At 36.9% G+C, this 19,747-nt stretch overlaps 1 protein-coding gene across 1 annotated transcript in view; it reads left to right on the top strand.

Moving 5' to 3' along the window:
* Positions 1-19,747, top strand: part of ESR1 (estrogen receptor 1) — a 169,043-nt gene that overhangs the window by 137,126 nt on the left and 12,170 nt on the right. Inside the window, 1 exon segment of the mRNA XM_040552612.1 lies at positions 2,359-2,497. Coding sequence (XP_040408546.1) covers positions 2,359-2,497 — 139 coding nt within the window.

Here is a 19,747-nt window from a genome sequence, read left to right as displayed (position 1 = left end):
GACAACAGTTTCCTTCTGCCAGTTTCATTCTTAAGTGCTGTAATCAATGCTTTGTAGTTAATAATGTTACTATTTTAAGTTTTAGCTCTATTTATTCAGGCTGTTTGGTGACTCAGGCAACTGCAATTCCATCACTGTGAAGTCTGAAACTCCTCTTTACATTTCGAAATAAATGGAAAAATACAAGAAAAAAAAGGACAACTTTATTATTATTTTTTTTAAAATACTTACCACCTTCATAAAAATAGCAGGTAATGCTACTTTGGTCTAAATCCACTCCTAGTGATTGATGAGTTTTATTTCAGAAATGTCAAAGCTGTTTATTTCTTTTTCTTTTTCTTTTTTATTTTTTGAATGATTGTTTATGAATGGACTGATTAGCTCTCAGATGTTTTCATTAAAAATATACCGCCAACTGTTCTGAAAAACATTATAATATTTTCTAAGTTTATTTGTGAACTCTATTTTATTCCTTCTCTTTGTTATTGCAAAAATATATTTCATGGCACAACATCTAGCTTTAGAAATGTGTCTTTGTTATTTTTTTTCCCACTTTTTTTTTTTTTCTCAACATAGTACTTGAGAATATGTAAGGTATTATTGCTTGAAATTGACTCAATATATACCTTTAGTGAGAATACAATACTAAAGCAAGATCATTGCCATTTAATGGGCTGGTGAGGTAACCTATCCTGTAACTTGTATTCTGAAGAATAATATGAATCAATCACAACTGTAAAAAAAAAAAAAAAAAAAAAGATAAAAAATATGTTTCACACATAGCACTGAGTAAAGGATAAAAAATATCAGTTTTGAGGGAACTTCTATACATTTCATTCTTAGCAAGCTTATATAACTAAAGAATCTCATGCTAGGATATGATTGTGTTATGCAATTTCCACTTCATGTATCTTTGGATTGAAAGTAATTTTCTTAAAGAGTGAGAGTCTCAAATAGAGAATGATATCATCTGTTCCATCAAATGAATGCATAAATGACCATTGTCATTATGCTTTCGTGTCTACCTTCATCATTATTCTTCATTTCCATATTTTAGCATTGCTATAAGTCACCTTGTCATTTTGCATTCCTTGTTTCTAGCACTGTTTAAATACAGAGTAAGGGAGGTCATCTCCTTCCTGGTGGTTTAATCCAACAGAAATGCAAGCAAATGGCTCCATGAGTGAATTCTAGTTATGCTGTTATAAGCATTTGCTTACTGATTAATTTGAAATGTTGTATTAGGCCCTCTTCCGTACTGCACTTCCAGTGTGATGAAAAGTTCACAAATCTGTAAAACAGCATTCCACAAGGAAGGGCGTTCAGCAGATTGCTCTGTTCTTGAAGTGTGTGTGTGGCTTCCCAGGCCAACAGCAACACGTGGGGAAGGAGATGTTCGTGGTAGTTTTACCTTGCTAGGCAGCTGAAGTCTACCACAACTGCTCTCTCATTCCCCCTCCTCAGAAGAGGAGGGGAAGAAGAAAAGGAAAGAAACGACTCACAAGTTGAGATGAGGATAATTTAATTAAAGGAAAAAATAATTTTTAAGGGAAAATCATTATTAATTAAATAATAATACTAAAGGGAAAAGGGAAAGGGGAAAAGGGAAAAAAACAAACAACAAAAAACAAACAAACAAAAACAACAACAACAAAAAAAAAAAAACAAGCAAAGGCTGTGTGGAAGTGCAGAGGAAAGAAATTACTCTCTACTTCCCACAAACGAGCGATGCTTGACCACATCCTTGAGGCAGAGCCTCAACGCACGTAGCTGTTGTTTGGGAGGACAGACGTTTTCACAATGAGAGCCCACCACTCTTCTCTTCTTCCTTTTTCCATATTTTATTGCTGAGTGTGACATTGTATGGTATGGAATATCCCTTTGGTTGGTTTAGGTCAGTTGCCCTGGTGATGTTCCTTCCTCCCCTCTTGCCCACCCCCAACCTGCTGGCTCTGGGGGAGTTGGAGGGAGTCCTGATGCTGTGCCAGGATCGCTCAGCAGTAGACACAACACCAGTGTGATACCAGTGCTGTTCTAGCTACAAGTGCAGAGCACAGGGCTGCTGTAGGGAAAGTTTAATTCCATCCCAGCCAGACACAGTACAATGTTAACCTGGCTCTTACGTTGCTAGAAAGTGTTGAATGTTTTATAGGATAAAGACATAGTGAACCTGAAAATACACAAATCTCAACCAGAAAATTCAAAAAGGACAATTTTTTATTTGCTCTTTTTATTGCTTTTATTGCTTTTTCCTCTTGGTTATCCAGCTCCGATGCACTTTTTAACCCGGTTCTCTGAAAAATTTTGTTCCACTTACAAAACTGGAGTGTTTTTATTGTCTCCTATTTACTCTTTCAGGATTTGTGGATTTAACACTCCATGATCAGGTCCATCTACTGGAATGTGCCTGGTTAGAGATACTGATGATTGGCTTAGTCTGGCGCTCCATGGAACACCCAGGAAAGCTTTTATTTGCACCTAACCTATTACTGGACAGGTCAGTCTGAGTACTGCTGTTAATTATTTAAGTTAATTTGTTTCTACTGCAATCAGATTAATTTTTAGTTTGTAGTCATCTTGCTGATACTACATTTTGACAGTATGTCATAAATTAAGCAGGATTATCATTGGTGGGACTGGAAAAGGAGCTCTAAAATATCTAGAATTGCTCTGGTGAATGATGTTGGTAATTTGTTAGACAGAGAAAACATCTGAAAGTTACAGGCTGCTGGAAGTACTTTATTTCAAAAGCAGATGAAAATTCCAGTTATAATTTGTACAGTTTGTTGCAAAGCTAAATTAAATTAAAATTAAATCTGGAACACTAATCACTTTAATCCAGATAATTATTTCTGCTTACCTAGAATCCTCCTAGCCAGTCTTAGTTAAAATTGGTTTATTCAGGCAGCCAGACATAACTTTGTAAGAAAATCCTGATGGATCTAAGTTGAAATCTTATTCATTTACACTGAAGTTTTTATTTTTCTTCTGAACACTGGAGTCAAATTTGGAAAATGCACACCTGTTTGCTTCTCTAAGCCTTTTTAGGTAGTCTTGCTGAGATGCTGTAGATGTTTCTATGTGAAAGAGAAAAATATGCTTCTCTGCCATACAACAATATCTTGGATTTTAGCTGCCAGTCTTCACAAAATCAAAACAGGAATTCTAGCTATCTTAGTGCAAACTCAAGCTTCTCTCTCTCCCCCCCCCTTTTTTTTTTTTTTTTTTCTTTTTCCAGTCATGAAAATGACTGGAAAAATGAGAAAGTGCATTGAAACAGAATAAATAGTGAGCAGGGAATTTGACAGATGACTGTGGCAAACCTAGGAACATTTGGTTAGGATGGAGATATCCTAACTATTGGTAGCGCTCTTTTTTGATGTTGAAGACACCCACATAGCAGAGTTGGCAGCGGAGACCTTATGCGTGGACATTGGTCACATCAGTGCAGAGCTAGACTATAATGTGAGGCAGCTAAGATCTGGCAATGCTACTGTTCTCATTGCTTAGCTGCAGAGACAGTAAGCTGTAGCAGGGGCATTGCAGCAAAGAGTCAAAGGCAGTTCCTTCAGCAACTGCAACCATTAGTTAGGTGAATTAATCAAAACTCTTGCTAGCAGAAAAATTGTTTCTCTTGTAAGGGTTTCAAAATCAAGATTACAGTAATTAATGAAGGTTTTTTTCCTCTTTTTTATTTTTATTTTTATTTTTATTTTTATTTTTATTTTTATTTTTTATTTAAGGTTTTAAATCTACTTGGGAATTCATTAAGTTCCAAGGCTGTATGACAAAATGCCTAATGGGTTACTAACATTGTTCATCTTTTGATGCTACATCTTTTGAGCGGCTTGTTTGACTAACTGTGGGGTATTGAGCTTTCATTTGTACAATGCTAATCATTTGATCTTTTCCCCCTCTATTTAAAAAAAAAAAAAAAAGAAAAGATTTAATCTTTCTGTTTTAGGAAAATATAAACAATAATGCCTAAAAGTATAATATATAATATTTCATAGAAATAAGGAAGTGCTTATTGCCATAGGAAAGCCCCTCTTCTGCTTGTATAAGCACATGATCTGTGAGCTATGGAACTAGATGTGCGAAAAAACATAAAATATATTTCTTGTGCGGAATATATCTGCTTGCTTAAATGTAAATATACTCTTCTTAGACCAGGCAAAAAAATAGAGAAAACACATCAGTTTTAAAATAATTTCTCAGTGCCCATAAAAAGGAAAAAATTCTACTGTAGGAAAGCAAATATAGTATGCTATTGAAAAATACTATAAATTACAATTTAGCCTCCAAAAACTAACTAATCTGTTCCACATTTTGTAATGTAGGTTGTGTGAAAAAACTTAAAACTGAAGAACAGAGCCAGAGTACCATTTTTTCTCCTGTTAGCTGAGAAAAAGAGCTAGGGAAGCATTTGAAACTTTGGTCTTTCTCAACCAAAAATCCCCATGCTCTGAATAAAATGAAGTCTGAGCAGTTGATTCATGCAGTTTAAACCAAGTCTCTGATGGATTAAAGGAAACAATTGCATGTAAGTGGAAACACATATTACTTTAGAGGTGAAAAATTAATTTACTTCATAACCAAAACAGACTCTTTGTTTTCTGACTTTTAAATAGGACTGTTTATAAAAGTCTAAATCTATGAGATGTTATCATTTTCAAATAATAAGAAATGTGTTTCCAGGGCATCATATACTTTCTTCCCTCTACTTGTTAGGGGTATTTGCCAAAACTGAAATAATAAATTACTTGACTCTGGAGAGCACTGATATGCTAATTAGTTTACTAACCATTGATGTAATAATTAATTAGTGCTAACACTAATTTATGTGTTAATTTGATTTAAGCATGTTTCCATTTGAGAGTGTTACAGAGCAGAGTCGTATTATTTGCCAGATTTGAGAGGGCAGGACAGAGACTGTTTCAAAGACTAAGCCAGTGGAGTCCTTCCTCTGTATCAAATATTTGGGCATATATCACAAGAAGAGTGCAAAAAAATGTTTGATGCGTTATTGTTGTAGATTTAAATAATGAAACTATGATTGAGTGTCTAAAATAATGGAAAAGATGCATAGAGTAGTAACATTTTCTTTCATCTGGGCTTCTTTCCTTAACCTGCATATTCTTTACAGGATACTTATTTTCAGTATTTTTATCCACAGCTTTCTGTCATGAATCCCCATCACTCTTACCCTGTTACCTGATCTGTGCAGTTAAAAGCATGTGCAAATGTAAATTTAACTGTCGGCTATAATCCAGAGTCACCAACTGCAGATACTAAAGCCTTGGTCTGTCTCTAACCTATGTCTTTGTGGACTTAATGCAAGTTCAATATCATTAATATAGAGCTTTATAATATGTTGTCTCTGCCTGTCTGATCATTCAGTGCCAGGCATCCTCTCTGATTTCTTCATCTGTTCCATTTTTCACATTCAGGCTTATCTTGTATCTGATAGATTCCTTCTGTCTGATAGACTGTCGTTTGTGTACATCTGTATATAAAGCTCAGGTCACTTCAAGTTTTATTAGAGCAACTTTTTCCATCTTGGCTAGATAAATACAGTCTTGCCTTGTTCATATCTGTCTGAAATGCTATAAAAATACCATTCTTATTTTGCCTTTATTTGAGCAAATCTAATTTTTGTTCTTCCAGCTTGCTCCTCCTATTTGGGATTTATTGGGTCCCATTCTGTGACACTATATTCTGTCCCATTCTGTGACACTACATGCTACATTTTCAAATAAATACCTCTATAATTTTCCTACGTATCTATTCACATTTGGAAGACTCCTTGAAAATATCCATAAAGTAGCCCTTTTTTACCCACTTTAAGTTCCTTCTTAAAATTTTGCTTTGCCTGTAAAAATAATTACACAACAATTAAGCTGCCAGTATGTTTAGACAATTGTATTCCGTATGGATGAATATCATCACATTATCCCTTTCTATTCCCACTCTGCCTTGTAATTAGATAGGGTGTTCTGTGGGATAATGCATCCTTTCTTCTTCAGTTAATGCACTACCTAAACACTGGAGTCTTGATTCAAAATCAGGACTTTTAGCAGTCTGCCAGTCACATAGTACATTTTTACAGTGTACAATTGATACTATTATAAAAGCTCAACTGACAATAAGTATAGATTAGAAAAATAAACCCGATAAGGAAATACAATAGCACACTCACAGAGATTGCAATTAATGTACAACATCTGATACAATAATAAAAAAATAATAATCCAGGATAAATGCAAATCTTTTATATACTGTTTTTGAAAATTAGTGTCTTGTATGAGGCAAATCCAGAAGTAAAGGGTTACGTTTGCAATGGGATGAAACAGATGTTTCCTGTCTGGAGGTTTCCCAAGAAACTAGACCTTAAAAATGTCATTAGACCAGGGCTGAAATTTGTCAGGCCCGACAATAAGCTGTTTATAATTTTGAGGAAAATGTAATGTTTCTTCAGGACTAAGAAAAAGTCGTAACTTATTATATTTTTAAAGCATTTACTGCATTGAAATATCACACTGATCAGACATTACTTAAAAGTTTGAAACAAAATTCTAAAAAAACCCTCATGGTAGAAATAGCTGAATTGCTACCTGAAGTGGATGACTTCTCAACTGAAACATCCCTAGTACTAGCAAAATGCATACCAGCAGTGCTGCGTTTTTAAATAGGTTGGTGGAACTTCATCCCAGTAAGCCTGATGGCCATTACAGGGAAACTGATGGGCTACAGTATAAAGAAATGAATTGAATTGGCTGAGGCATGAATAAGCATGACATAGTGGTAAAGAGTCACCATGAGTTTTGTAAGGAGAAGGTATGTGGTGTAGATATATTGGAAGGTATATTCTTCTTTGAAGAAATTGGCAAGCACATGTACAAGGGAGGTCTAGTTTGACTTCCAAAAGGTGTTAAACAAGATCTATATTTTGTGTAGACAAAAGTAAACTGATGCATATAGGAGGAGAATAGTACTAAACTTCATAAGCTACATTCTGAGCTGATCTTTCCATCTCACTGTTGCATTAGTCAGTTTTATGGAACCAGCAATTCAAAAAGTAAAAATATTGCAGCTCGCCTCCCAGGAATCATTACACTGGGAAAAAAATAATACAGAACCTTGGTAGTACACTGTGTAAATCTGTGCTTAGAAACCATGCTTTTCTGATTTTCCTTATCTAACAGAGATATTGAAAAAACAGGAGGGGTATCCAGTGGAGTTGCATAGGCAAAGACACAGATAAGTTTTGATACAAAAGTCAGTAGACTGACTTATCTGTCTGTGAAGTTCAGTAGAAAAAGGAAAATGAAACAGAAATGATAGTAATTGTATAAAGTCATGAGCAGGTTGAGAAGAATTAAGGTACTCCACGTTATCTCTCTTCCAATCTAAAGCAAGAGGTAATTACTACAAATCAGCAGATCCAAACACCTGTATGCTTAGCTGAGGGTTTAATATACTTTTGAAAGGAACCAATACTATTGTTCTCATGTTATATTCTAGTTATTTTTTATTTGCTATTGAAAAAAAAAAGTCTACTAGCCTCAAATCAGTCTAGAGAGTTCAAAAATCTCAATTAAATGCAGTCAGTATTTGCAATTTCTGCCAGGTTATTTCAATCTTTCTATGGAGAAATCAAGTTATCAGTTATTTTATTTGGAAACTGCTGTTCACATCCTCTTCCAGTGCTTGATGAAGCTTATTCTTCTCTTTCTCATCTAGAAGAAATTGAAGATTTTTCCCTTTACTGACCTTCATATTGTGCAATGGCAGAAGGCCACGGATCTCTTTAAACTGCAGATAGCATGAATAGCATAAAGGCTTGCAGCATTCTCTGTATGAATCTGCAGATGAATAATTTATTTTTTTTATGGATTTCATGGAAAATTTCATGGGTTGGAAGGTTTCTCACCACATCTGAAGAAAGTCTTATATTTTCCGTGAAGATAGCACATTCAGATATTTTCATAGAAGACTGGGTACAGTTGAAGAGCGTCAGTATGAAATCAGTGTGTTTTGCTAGTCCCTCACCTTGTAAAATATTGCAAATGCCTAAGGACATTATACTTTTAGTCAGTCTGCCACTTGAGTAAATGGACAGTTTTTTTTATTTTTAGTTTTTAAATTTTCCCCACTGTGTAGTTATGGATGCATTAATGACCTTTGACTTACCAGAAAAATGGAAGCAAAGTGGTGACAGAAGCTTCACTTTATTAGTGACTAGCTGCTGTTATTATTACAAAGGGAAAAGGCCCATATTAAACAAATATATCTAAATTTGCACTTCAAAATACATTTGAAAAAATGTGTATATATTATTTTAATCGCATCTTTTATAGCAACAGATTCTGTGTTGGAAAACCAACTCAAACAATCACCCTGTAATCAGGCTACTTACCTGATTGAACTGTGTGTTTCAACCTGTAAGAATCTCTTGAAATGATTTAAACTCTTCCTCACCTTTCACTTTATTGTTGGATTTTGAGGTGTATTAATATATTGCAGGCCCAAAGAATCCAAAAGTATTATTACAAGAGGGAGAGTTAAACATCTTAAAAAATGCCAAGGGGATAAGTTCTAGTTATTGTTAATCAGAGTCTTTACTGGGCCTTGGAGAAAAATGTAAAAACTACTTATTTTGTAATTCAGAAAACCTAAATATAACTTAGGAAGATCCTTCTAGTGTTTAGGGATGTGCATGGTAATGGTCAAAGTGGTGAACTCTCAAAACAAAGAAACAAAAAAACAACTAAACAAGAAAACAGCAACAACCAAACAAAAACCCACAATTATGATCATCCTATTTTTCAGCCGTTAGAAAAAGAAGTTCCCTGTTGAGTGTTGTAGGCACAGAAGTTTTCAGAGAGAATGAAACATTTCTGGATTTGAGATAGCCTTTATTTCCTACACAGCTTCTAAGAATGCTTGTTCATCTAGTCACTCTGACCTTGGATGGTCAGTCCCCAGTTCTAGGTCATGGTGAATTGTGATGCTGATCTTTCCAAAATGAAACTTTTTTGCATATTTGATATGAAGAGAATTTTGAAGTATTTTTAGGTTAAGGTGGTTCAGACTGAGTATAAATTAAACTGAAAATGGCCTTCCTGTATAACATTCTTCAGCAAATTATTGTAATTTTCCTGTTCCTTTATGGAAAGCCTTCATAGCAATTTTCTAATCTAAATATTGTCAAATGCTAAAAATAAAATAAAAATTAAAAAACCCACAGATTTCTTACAATTATAGCAGCATTTTAGAGATTTCTCCTATCATATTTATGGGTCCATTTAAAATCTTTTACCTCAAAAAAAAAAAAAAAAAGGTATGAAAGTGTTTAATTGCATATATATTTCAGACCTGAGTCATCACTGTTGATATATAGAGTGTACTCTTTAACTGCCTATGTAGAAGAACCTTTTATTGATCTAGCCAGGAAAGATATTTGGTCATAACTACATAGTTCTGAGGAAGGGACTTGAGGAAGGTCTTGTGTAGGTCAACAGGTGTTTGCATAGCTGGTGTCAACAACAGGGATTCAGCTTTTATAATCATTGGACCTGCTCTGAGGATAGGGATGGCTAGGAAGAGATGGGATCCATCTTACCAAGTGGGGGCAAAGGCATCCTTGTCCCCAGGCTGGCCAACCTGGTGAAGGGAGCTTTAAACTGGGTATGACGGGGGAGGTGATGACCCAAAAATCAATTGAGGAAGGTGGTAGACTGTGCTGGCAATTTCAGGGTAACATAGACAGGAGAGACCTTGATTGCAAGGTCTCTCCCAAACCAAGTAGAAAGAGGTCCACCCTAAGTGTTAAGTCTATGTGCTGTTGCAGGACTATGATGCCGTTAGGAACACAGGGACATGATGGGACAGCTTACACATCTGGAAAGCTTCACTGGATGGCTATAGGCTCTTTAGGAAGGACAGACTGGGACAGCAAGAAGGGAAGTTGCCCTGTGTGTGAGTGAGCAGTGGGAATGCATGGAGATCTTGCTAGCAATGGATGAGGAACCAGCTGAGATCCTATAGGTCAGGATTAATGGGCTACTGGAGGGACGACCCAGCAGGACACAAGCAATCCAGGGGCTTTCTGGATAGCTTTGATGATAAATTTATAACACAAGTGTTTGAAGAGCTGATATAGGGAGGTGCTTCAGCTGATGTCATAGCTACAGAAAATAAAGAACCAGTGAAAGGCATGAAGGTCGGGGACAGACTTGGCTGGACTGATGATGAAACAGTGCAGTTCAAGAACCAAAGAGCAGGATCAAAACACTGTTCTGAGTTTCACTGTTTCAGAGACCTGCTTGGAAGAATTTTGTAGGATACAGTCCTACAGAAAGTAGAGTGATATAAGAGAGATGGTTGATTTTCAAGGATCACCTCTTCCAGCTTCAAGAATGGTCCATCCTGACATGCAGAAAGTCAAGCAAGAGTGGCAGAAGGCCTGAATGGATGAATAAGGAGTTCTTAAACAACTCAGGCATAAATAGAAAGTGTAGAGGAGACGGAAGTACAGTCAGGTCCCACAGGGGGTGTGGTGCTCATTTCTTCCTGGTATCTAGTGATAGTACGAGGAAAAGAATTAGGAGAAAAAGTTTAGGAGAAGATCAGGTTTGAGACCAGCTAAGGAACCTAAAGGTGCACAAGTCCATAGGACCTGATGAGATACATCCACGGTTCCTGAGGGAACTAGCAGTAGTAGTTGCTAAGCCACTGTCCATCATATCTGAGAAGTTGTGGCAGTCCGGTGAAGCTCCCACTGACTGAAAGAGGGGAAACATCACTCCCATTTTTTAAAAGGGAAAAGACAATCTGGGGAACTGCAGGCCAGTCAGTCTTCCCTTTCCTTCTTTAATGCAGGATGGTCTGAAGTAAAATTTCACTGCAGATAATGTTTTCCTTATTTTTTAACTGTTGATAAAGCATAGCATTGTAGAAAAGAGGGAATCCTCAAGTAGTTAAGTGTTTCTCCAAAGCCAGTTTGACAATATTTAAGACATTCAGATGGATGTGTTTGATTTGGTATTAAAACCACTACGGATGGAGCTTTCCTGATAGCATACGTTATCAAGACATTTTAATGCTTCATTTCATGTAGGAGTAGAAAGTGTTTATCAATGTCTATTAATAGAACACACAAATGTATATAACAATTGTATTTTGTGCTGATGGTTCTGTTCTGTCTTTTGTACACTCCTAGTCTTCTTGAATTCCCTCTTCTTTATTGGCCGTACTTTAAAATCTCCCATTTGGTCTTTGAATAAGCCACCACTTTAGGTTCAGAACAGACACCAGAGAAGATTAGCAAACCTGAGAACGGTGTGTTGGTAATTTCATCAATATTGGAAGAGGTAGGAATTACCCATCAGAGCCTCATGCTCAATCCTAATTGTTGATTTGTTGATATAGCAGACATAGTTTTCAGCCACAATGGCTGAAAACTGCTGCTGTGTGTGGGCAATAGTTTTTTTCAACTTGCTTTGGGGAAGTTACAGTACCAAATGCAGTAATTCAAAGAGTGGGTCACTTGCTTGTTATGAGAAGAAATACAGGTGTAACTCCCCAGCTCAATGGAGGAAAAGAGAGCCTTGCTCTTAGGGGTGCTGCTTGTTTTCCTCCCTTAAATTTTTGTTTGGAACTGATATTTCAGTTTTGTTTCTTGGAAGATGTCTAACTCAAGCAACTCTTCAATGGAAAAAAAACTTGATTCCATTTTGAACTGTGCTAATTCCAGTCCTGTATTTTCCAATTGCCCAGCTGTGAGTGATTCTGAGACTGTGATTCATGCGTTGACACTAAAGGCACATATTTTTGAATAAGTAGCCAAAAATATTGTATTTGTTTAAACAATGAGAATTAATTACTGTAACGGTGTTGTAAATCAACTGAAAAAGATTTTAGTGAACTCCTCCCACAACCCCTCAAAAATAATAATAAAAGAAGCAAAATCAAGGTACCTTGGAGGTACCATTCTGAAAAATGTGAACGTTTCCTCCCTCTGGATTTGTATTCTTACCCCTGTACAAGTAAATATTTCTTCATTGCCTTTGCCATGACTGAATAATTTAATGAATTAGAAACAAATCCTAACCAAATATAAAAGAACTATGAGAATAAGATGTAAGGAGGATAAAATATGGAGAAGCTATACATTGAGAATGAGCAGATTATTATGAATAGAAAGGATTGTACTCCTTTCAAACCTTTCTCCAAAATAAAATCCAAGTTTAAACTAATGAAGAGATTTTTAATTCGGAGAAAGTCAGGAAGTCAGGCTAAGTTTTAATTTTTTTCTTCTCTGTTTTGTATTCTGTGCCAGGTTTATGCAGAAACTGAAGTCAAAAGGCTTTTTTTTTTTTTTTTTTTTTTTTAACCACTACATTAGTACAGGAAACATTTGTATGATTTAAGGATTGCTTTTATTCTTTATTCAGATGCTGGCTTCATGTTTGGATTCTTTGTTAAAAAGCTCAAAACTAGTTATAAATTCTTTCTAGTTACACCCTCTGAAACCAAACTCTTTCAGAAACTTCTCCAGCAATTTACTTAGAAACAAAAATGTTAGTTGCAGATCATTTTGTCCAGTCTGCTGTTTGAAGCAAGAGTATTGCCAACACCAGTTTAGGCCAGCTATGACTGTCTAGATGAGTCTTGAAAGGCTCTAAGGATAGTGAATACACAGCTTCTATGGGTACCTGCTTCGGGATTGCATCACCCTCCCACAATCCAGCCCAAACCTTGCTAACTGCAGCTTGCAACAGTTAGATGCCCTTTGCTTTAACACCCACTGCTCCTGAGAAGAGCTTGATTCCACCCGGTTTGTAATGCTCCTTCTAGCAGTTGTGGATTGCAGTTTGGCCTGTCTCCTTCAGTGCATACTTTGCCTCATCACCAGAGTGAACAGATCCAAATCATTGCATCCCTTCTTGTAGGCCACATGCTGCATACCTCTGACCACCTCCAGTCAGAGGAGACAGCCAACATCCTTCCCGTGCTGAGAGACCTGAGACAAGAAACTGGTATGGTCTCAACAGGACCAACTGGTAAGGGGGAGACAATTTCTCTAGTTCCAGCCACATTCACCCTAACATAGTTTGTGTGCAGTTTGCCTTAGCCACTATGAGAGCGTGCTGTTAGCTTATTTTATTTGCTATCCACTTTCCAGAAAGATTGCAACTCAGCACCCACCCTGCTTTTGATTATTTAGTCAATCATTTCATCATAGAAGTCAATCAGGGTAGTCAAACATGAAGTTTCATGGATCCTCCTTCATGTTTTTTTTTTTTTTTTTTTGTTTGTTTGTTTGTTTGTTTGTTTGTTTTGTTTTCAGAGATGAGTTAACCTTCTACTGTTTGTCAGGACCTGTTCCAATCTCCATATTCTTTTCTAAGTGTTAGATAGTGGCCTAACAAATAAAATTGACCCGCCCTTTCAGCACCCTGGAATGAACCCCATCTGGCTCCATAGATTTGAAGTACTTCTCTAACTACTAATTTCCTAAACAATTCCCTAACCTGTCAATATGTTACTGTTGGATGCCTCTGTCCTTTCTCAGACTGAGTTGGTACAGATGGAAGGCTGTCAGTAGGCTTTGCCAGTGAAATATGACCAAAAAAAATTGTTTCAATTGCTTCAGTCTATTCCATGTAGTCAGCCAGTAGGTTTTCTTCCCAATTCATCAACTGTTCATTCTTGCTGAACTTCCATTTGTTGCTGCCATACTTCCCTTCTTCTTACTTTCTGAGTCCCTCAGTAGTTTTAGCTCTAAATTGATTTTGATGTAAATGCTCGAACAGCACTTTGGTACTCTTTTGCTTCCTGCTTTTATTTTATTTTATTTTATTTTTATTTTTATTTTTATTTTTATTTTTATTTTTATTTATTTTATTTTTATTCATTTTATTTTAATTTAATTTTATTATTTTATTTTATTATTTTATTTTAATTTTTTCTGTTTAGTTCATTAAGGGGCTCCTTGCTTATCCAAGAGGACCTTCTGCTGAAATACCTGGTCTTCCTCTATGATGGCATGAGTCTGTTCCTAAGTTCTCTGTAAATTTTCCTAAAAATATTTTCCATCTCCCTGGATGCTTTTCCTCATCATGTCTCCAAGAACATTCTACATAACCATTCCCTAAATAAGCTGTAGAATGTTCTGAAACGCAGAGTCTATTGTTTGTCTTCCCAGCTTACTTCTGGATCCTAAGCTCAGTCACATCTCATGGTTCCTGCAGCTAAATCTCCTATCTATGAGCACACTCACCAGCAGTTTCTCTTTCTTTGTGACGACTGGTCAATACAGATATGCCCTTGGTAGACTATTTTTTGTGGAAGTTATCATCAACACAGTCCAGAAACTCTCTGGACTGCTTGCATAGTACTGTTGTGGCTTTCTAGCTAGTGATTGCAGACTATCCATGTAGAAACCCTCCACAAGACTGTAGACCTATTACTGAGACACTTCTACAAGTTATTTATAGAAAGACTTATCCACTTCAGTGTCTTGGTCAGACAGTCGGCGGCGATCTCTCCTGCCTCCCAAGTCATCAGCATTACTTTCTCTCTGACCTACATCCAAAGTCTCCTGACACATGCGGTTCTGGTTTCTTTTGGTCTGTGCAGTCAAGGACTCACTTTATACAGAGCTCAAGTTCCTCTCCTCTTCTTCCATACCTATTCTTCCTAATTAAGCTGTACCTATCCATGACCATCCTCTGATTGTGCGTGCTATCTTATCTGTGCACTATCCCACCAAGCCTATGCGTTTCCAGTCTCTTCACAGCCATATTACTTTGTATAAATTTTCATTTCTCCTTATGTGTCACAGCACAAGCATTTGAGGTAAGCCTTCGAATTCCCCCTTCTAACCACAAATGTGAACGTTGTCCCCATAGCCTTTTCTCAATCACACATCCTCTGTTTCCTAACTTTAGGCTTAGGAATCCTGTGACAAGCTGGGTTTAGATGATTCCTCACCAAGTTACCAAGTCTGTTGGTAAAGATGACCATCCTTCTCCTAGTCTGGTGGATCCCATCTGTTCTCAGCAGTCCCTCTTCATTGAATAAAGTACCACAATCAAAGAAACCAGCATGTTGCTGGAGATGCCAGCTACATAGTCAGACTTTGGTTTGATGGGTGTATCTGCTCCTACTTCATCTTTTCCCTTTGAATGAAAATTTTGATGAGAACATTCCCTAGGCCCCTGTTGTCCTCACCTAAACACCCTTCTCTATTAATATTTACTTATCTGTCATTTGATCTTATGTTTCTGTAAAAGACATTCCTGATAGCAAGGGTTTTTCCAAAATTTAAATAAATTCTGAGGTTGTGAGCATATGTACAGGGTTCAAGGAGGAAAGAATTCAATTTGTAAAAGAAAACTGAGTCAGCAATCTCTTGAGAAGTTACATATGAGTCCATGGGATGGGCTTTACCCAAACATGTTGGATGATGTTATTGCAAGGCTTCTCTCTATTTTCTCTGAAAGGCTGTCGAGATCAGGGGAAGTACACAACGACTGGAGAAAGGCACATCTTACACCCACCCCCAAAAAGGGAAAGAAAGACAGTCTGGGAAACTACAGGTTGAATAATCAGCATTGCTTCAATCCCAAGGAAAATCATAGTGCAAATTCTCTTGGAAGCCATTTATGAGAATAAGGAGAAGAAGGTGAGGGTGAGTTAGAATAGATTTAGCAAAGGTGTATTGTGCTTGACCAACCTGATTGCCTTCTTCAATAAAATGACAATGTGTCTTGTTAATGGTTCACACTCTATCTTGATGCTAGTTGCAGTTGGAATTTCTCAAGGGCTTATCACGGGATGTGTCTTATTAACTGTCTTTGTCAATGACCTGGAGGAGGAGAAGGAGTGCATAGTCTTCAAATTTTCAGATGACATGAAGCTAGGGGGTGCAGTTGATGAATTGAGCTGCCATATGGATAGGCTGAGATAGGCTGGAGAAATGAACTGACAGGAACCTCATGAAATTCAGGAAAAATACAAAGTCCTGCACTTGTGATGGGCTTAATTCACTGCCCCTGTTCAAGATGGGGAACAGCTCTGCTGGAACAGAGCTAAGGTCCCACTGAACAGAAATCTGAAGGTGGTCTGAGTACTACACTATGGCAGCAGTGAAGGACAACAGTACCCTGGGCTGTATCAGTAGCAGTGTAGCCAGCAGAGCAAGGGAAGTGATTATTCCACCTTTATTTGACACCCATTAAACTATATCTGGAATGGCACATACAGTTTTGCACTCCACATTACAGGAAAGATGTTAAAAATCTTCGACAAGTCTTAGAGAGAGCCACCAAGGTGGTTAGGGCTGGAGCACATGCCTTTTGAGGCAAAGCTGAGAGAACAAAATTTGTTCAGCCTGAACAAGAGACAGCTTTTGAAGCACACCTAACCTTGTAAATTCTACAGGGAGGTTGTCAAGACTCTTTAAGATGACTGATGGTAGATTGAGAAACAGGAGTCAAATTAAAGCAGAGGAGGTTCTGACTGGATATAGGGGAGAAAAAATAGCTATGGAAGTAATTAAGCTGAAAGAGGTTGTGCACCCATCCTTGGAAGTTTTCAAGATGACACTGGATAAAGCCTTGAGTGAGTTGGTCTGAGAGCACATTTAACCCTGCTTTGAACAGATGGTTGGACTATAAACATCCTGAGATGCCTTCCAGCCTGGGTGATGCTGTGATTCCATAGACTTACTAAAATTAATGCGCATAGCGCTCTTATGCAGCACTTGCCTTAACACTTCTCAACAGTCAAATGTTAAGGATTCTTCCAAGAATACACTCTGCCATTTTTCAGTAAACAAGGCATTATTGTTTTGTTTTCAGTAAGCTGACTACACAAAGACAACAGCATGATGGTGAGATAAGAATAATTTTTACATCTGTTGCTTAATTTGTCCTCCAGGAAAGTTATCTAGGCCTTCCTAGATCGGCCTTCTTATCTGTTGGACATACAGCTGTGAAGATGTGATAATACTTTCAGTTTATGTTAGAAAATTAGAAGGCAATTTAGGAGAACTGGAAATTCCTATTTCAGATAGTTTTTTTGGTTAACAAAGGAAACCAGTGTTGTAGCCTAGATAATAAAAACACTTGATTAGAAGTCTGCATGTCATAGATGCTGAGCTGCTGCAGTTTCCACTAATTTCAGTGGAGTTGGAGCTGCTGTCTAGCTCTGAAAATAAAGCAAAAATTTCTGATTTGTTGCTTGCACATGTGAATATTTATTATGGAGTTCTTTGGTATTTCACACACTGCAGATACCAAGGCAAATGAGATTAGAAGGTATTTAGAATCTCTTGAATTTACATAATTTTTATTTATCACCTATCATATGAATTCAGCTGGTGGGAGATAGACACACAAGGAAATTTAGGCACATGGACTAAACGTAGCAAGTCTAGAGATTCTTGTCCATAAGTTATACCTATTGGCAAGAAATTCTTGACTGGAATATTATCTTGTAAGATAGAGTCCTTTGAAATATTTTTGTAAAAGGTACCTGACAATAATTCTTATTTGCTATTAAAATATCATTTCCATTTTATGAGTTTCCATAAGGTATTTTAAAAGGTTTCATTTTGCAAATAGCTTACTTGTTTTGCAATTTGTTCAGGCTGTGTTGGAACTCTTTTGAACACTGACTGTCAGTAATTTGATGGGTTATAGGAAACAAGTAGATGTCTTAGCCAGACATGAAGATTATTATTATTATTATTTTTAATATGTGTGGTTTGCAATGTGGCCTAATGAAAGTTTTCAATTCTCCCTAATTCTGAAATGCTAAATTCTTAAGCTAATCTTAATAATTGGTATCATTTAAATTATTGCAAAATCAATAAGGCTTTTAGTCCTCTGAAACTGCGCTGAATTGTATATGTGCAAGTTAATCTTCCTCTAGTTATAGACATGAATATTAATTGTACCAGAAACAGTGGAAATTGTCTCACTGTAAAGGTTCATGTTTGTTTTCTTTCAATGGAATTAAAATTTTATCAGACAAAACAGATTTTGAGGCAATAGTAATTGTTCGTATTCTCATGCCTTGCTTTGATTGCTTGATTTTTGTTTGGTTTTGATTTGCCAGTGGTGCTATTAAATACTAGATTGCCTTTTTTTATTTTATTTATGTTCAAACAAAGGAGGAATATAATTGAATCCAACCAATTCAGTTTTTCAGCAAGGTGGTCTTTGCTGAAGGTTTCGCTCTATCTAACACTGAGCAGTATAACTGATAAGTCATCACTGAAAAATCCATGTCAGTTCAAATTCAGCCTTCAAGCAAAAGAGGCAGAATTGGCAATTACAAATTCACAATTTATATTCAAATTCACAGTTTATATTTAAATTTCAAGTTCAAATGTACCAGGCTGAGATCAGTCCTTTAGCTCAGCTCATCCTTCAGGGCGTTGTGAATGAGGTGCCAAAGGTATTACATGCTCTACATGGAACATTGCACTGAATCTGCGTGCCTGCCAACCCTAGGACATAGACTTCAGTCCAAGACTTTTTACACTGCACTTGTTACCATAGTCTGGGGGATCCTAATACATTAAATTACAAATGTTTCTGGTCATTTCTTGAAAGCTGCTACAGTTTAAATCACTATTTCTTAAGTGAACATTTTAGGAGCCAGAACAGGCCATGTAAATTGCATTCCCAAATGTTTCAGCTTGTGACCGGGTGCCTGCTGAGCAATGGAAATCACATTTTCACAAGTGAAATGCATGGGCAGAATTAGGGAGTGCTCAATGTGCAGCTGCTAGGTAGCCCACAGGGACCTAAGGCAAGAACGAGCAACCAATCCTCCTTATTAAAAGTACCTATGTCTTCCTACTCTTTGCACTCCCAAGGCTAAGTCATCTCTTTCTCACAGAAAAGTCATCAAATTTGTGCAGCTATAACAGTGACTGAAAAACTTGTTCCATAGTCCATGCTTACAAATCTCCCTAGTACCTGATGCAGAGCTAGAACTCAAACCCTGACCTCCCACTTCCAATGGTACACCGGATAAGCATATCGTTTATTTTATATTACTGTTTTTTAACCAATACCTTGCTGGCTGTTTTAAGGGAGTGTCTCCCAGTTTCTTTTCTTGACATTGTTCTGCTTTGTTTAAATATTTCTGAAAGCAGATGAAATAGCTTCTGTAACATGCCATAGTCACTGGTGGATATGTACTGCTCTGCGGTAAAGGAGATGCAGATTTAAGTTCAAGCACCAAGTTAAACTGAACAGTGGTTTGAACTCAAAAGGTGATCGTGGCACAAGTGCTCACCCATGTCCTCTCCCCTTCTTTGACTCAGGTTTAGGTTTAGGAAGGATCTGGAAGTGCAAAGAATTTTCTCAGACTGTAGTCAAAGAGGAAGGCAAGTGTTTTGTTTGAGGCTCAGGCAAAAGTGTAGACATTAGCTAAGAGGTCTTGGCAACACGGCTGCTCGAGGAATGAGGCAGGTGTGTCCGTGCTGGTAGTCAGTGTTGTTGTTTATCATGGTGAGATTAGGAGACGCTTAATCTGTGTTTGCATTACAAATTATAGTGTGACAGCCATCTGATATCTGAAATTTCCTTTGCATTTTCTTATAGTGATAATCTGAAAATTTTTGTCCCATATCTAAAAAATAGTATATTTTTAGTCAGCAACTCTGATCACTCATTGAGATTTATATATTAAAATTTCACTCAGGAAGTCTGAATGAAAT

This window comes from Cygnus olor, chromosome 3 (assembly GCF_009769625.2).
Source record: "Cygnus olor isolate bCygOlo1 chromosome 3, bCygOlo1.pri.v2, whole genome shotgun sequence".
Taxonomy (NCBI): Eukaryota; Metazoa; Chordata; class Aves; order Anseriformes; family Anatidae; genus Cygnus; species Cygnus olor.
The sequence above is the reverse complement of the archived record's forward strand: the minus strand, read 5'-3'. Positions and strand labels throughout refer to the sequence as shown.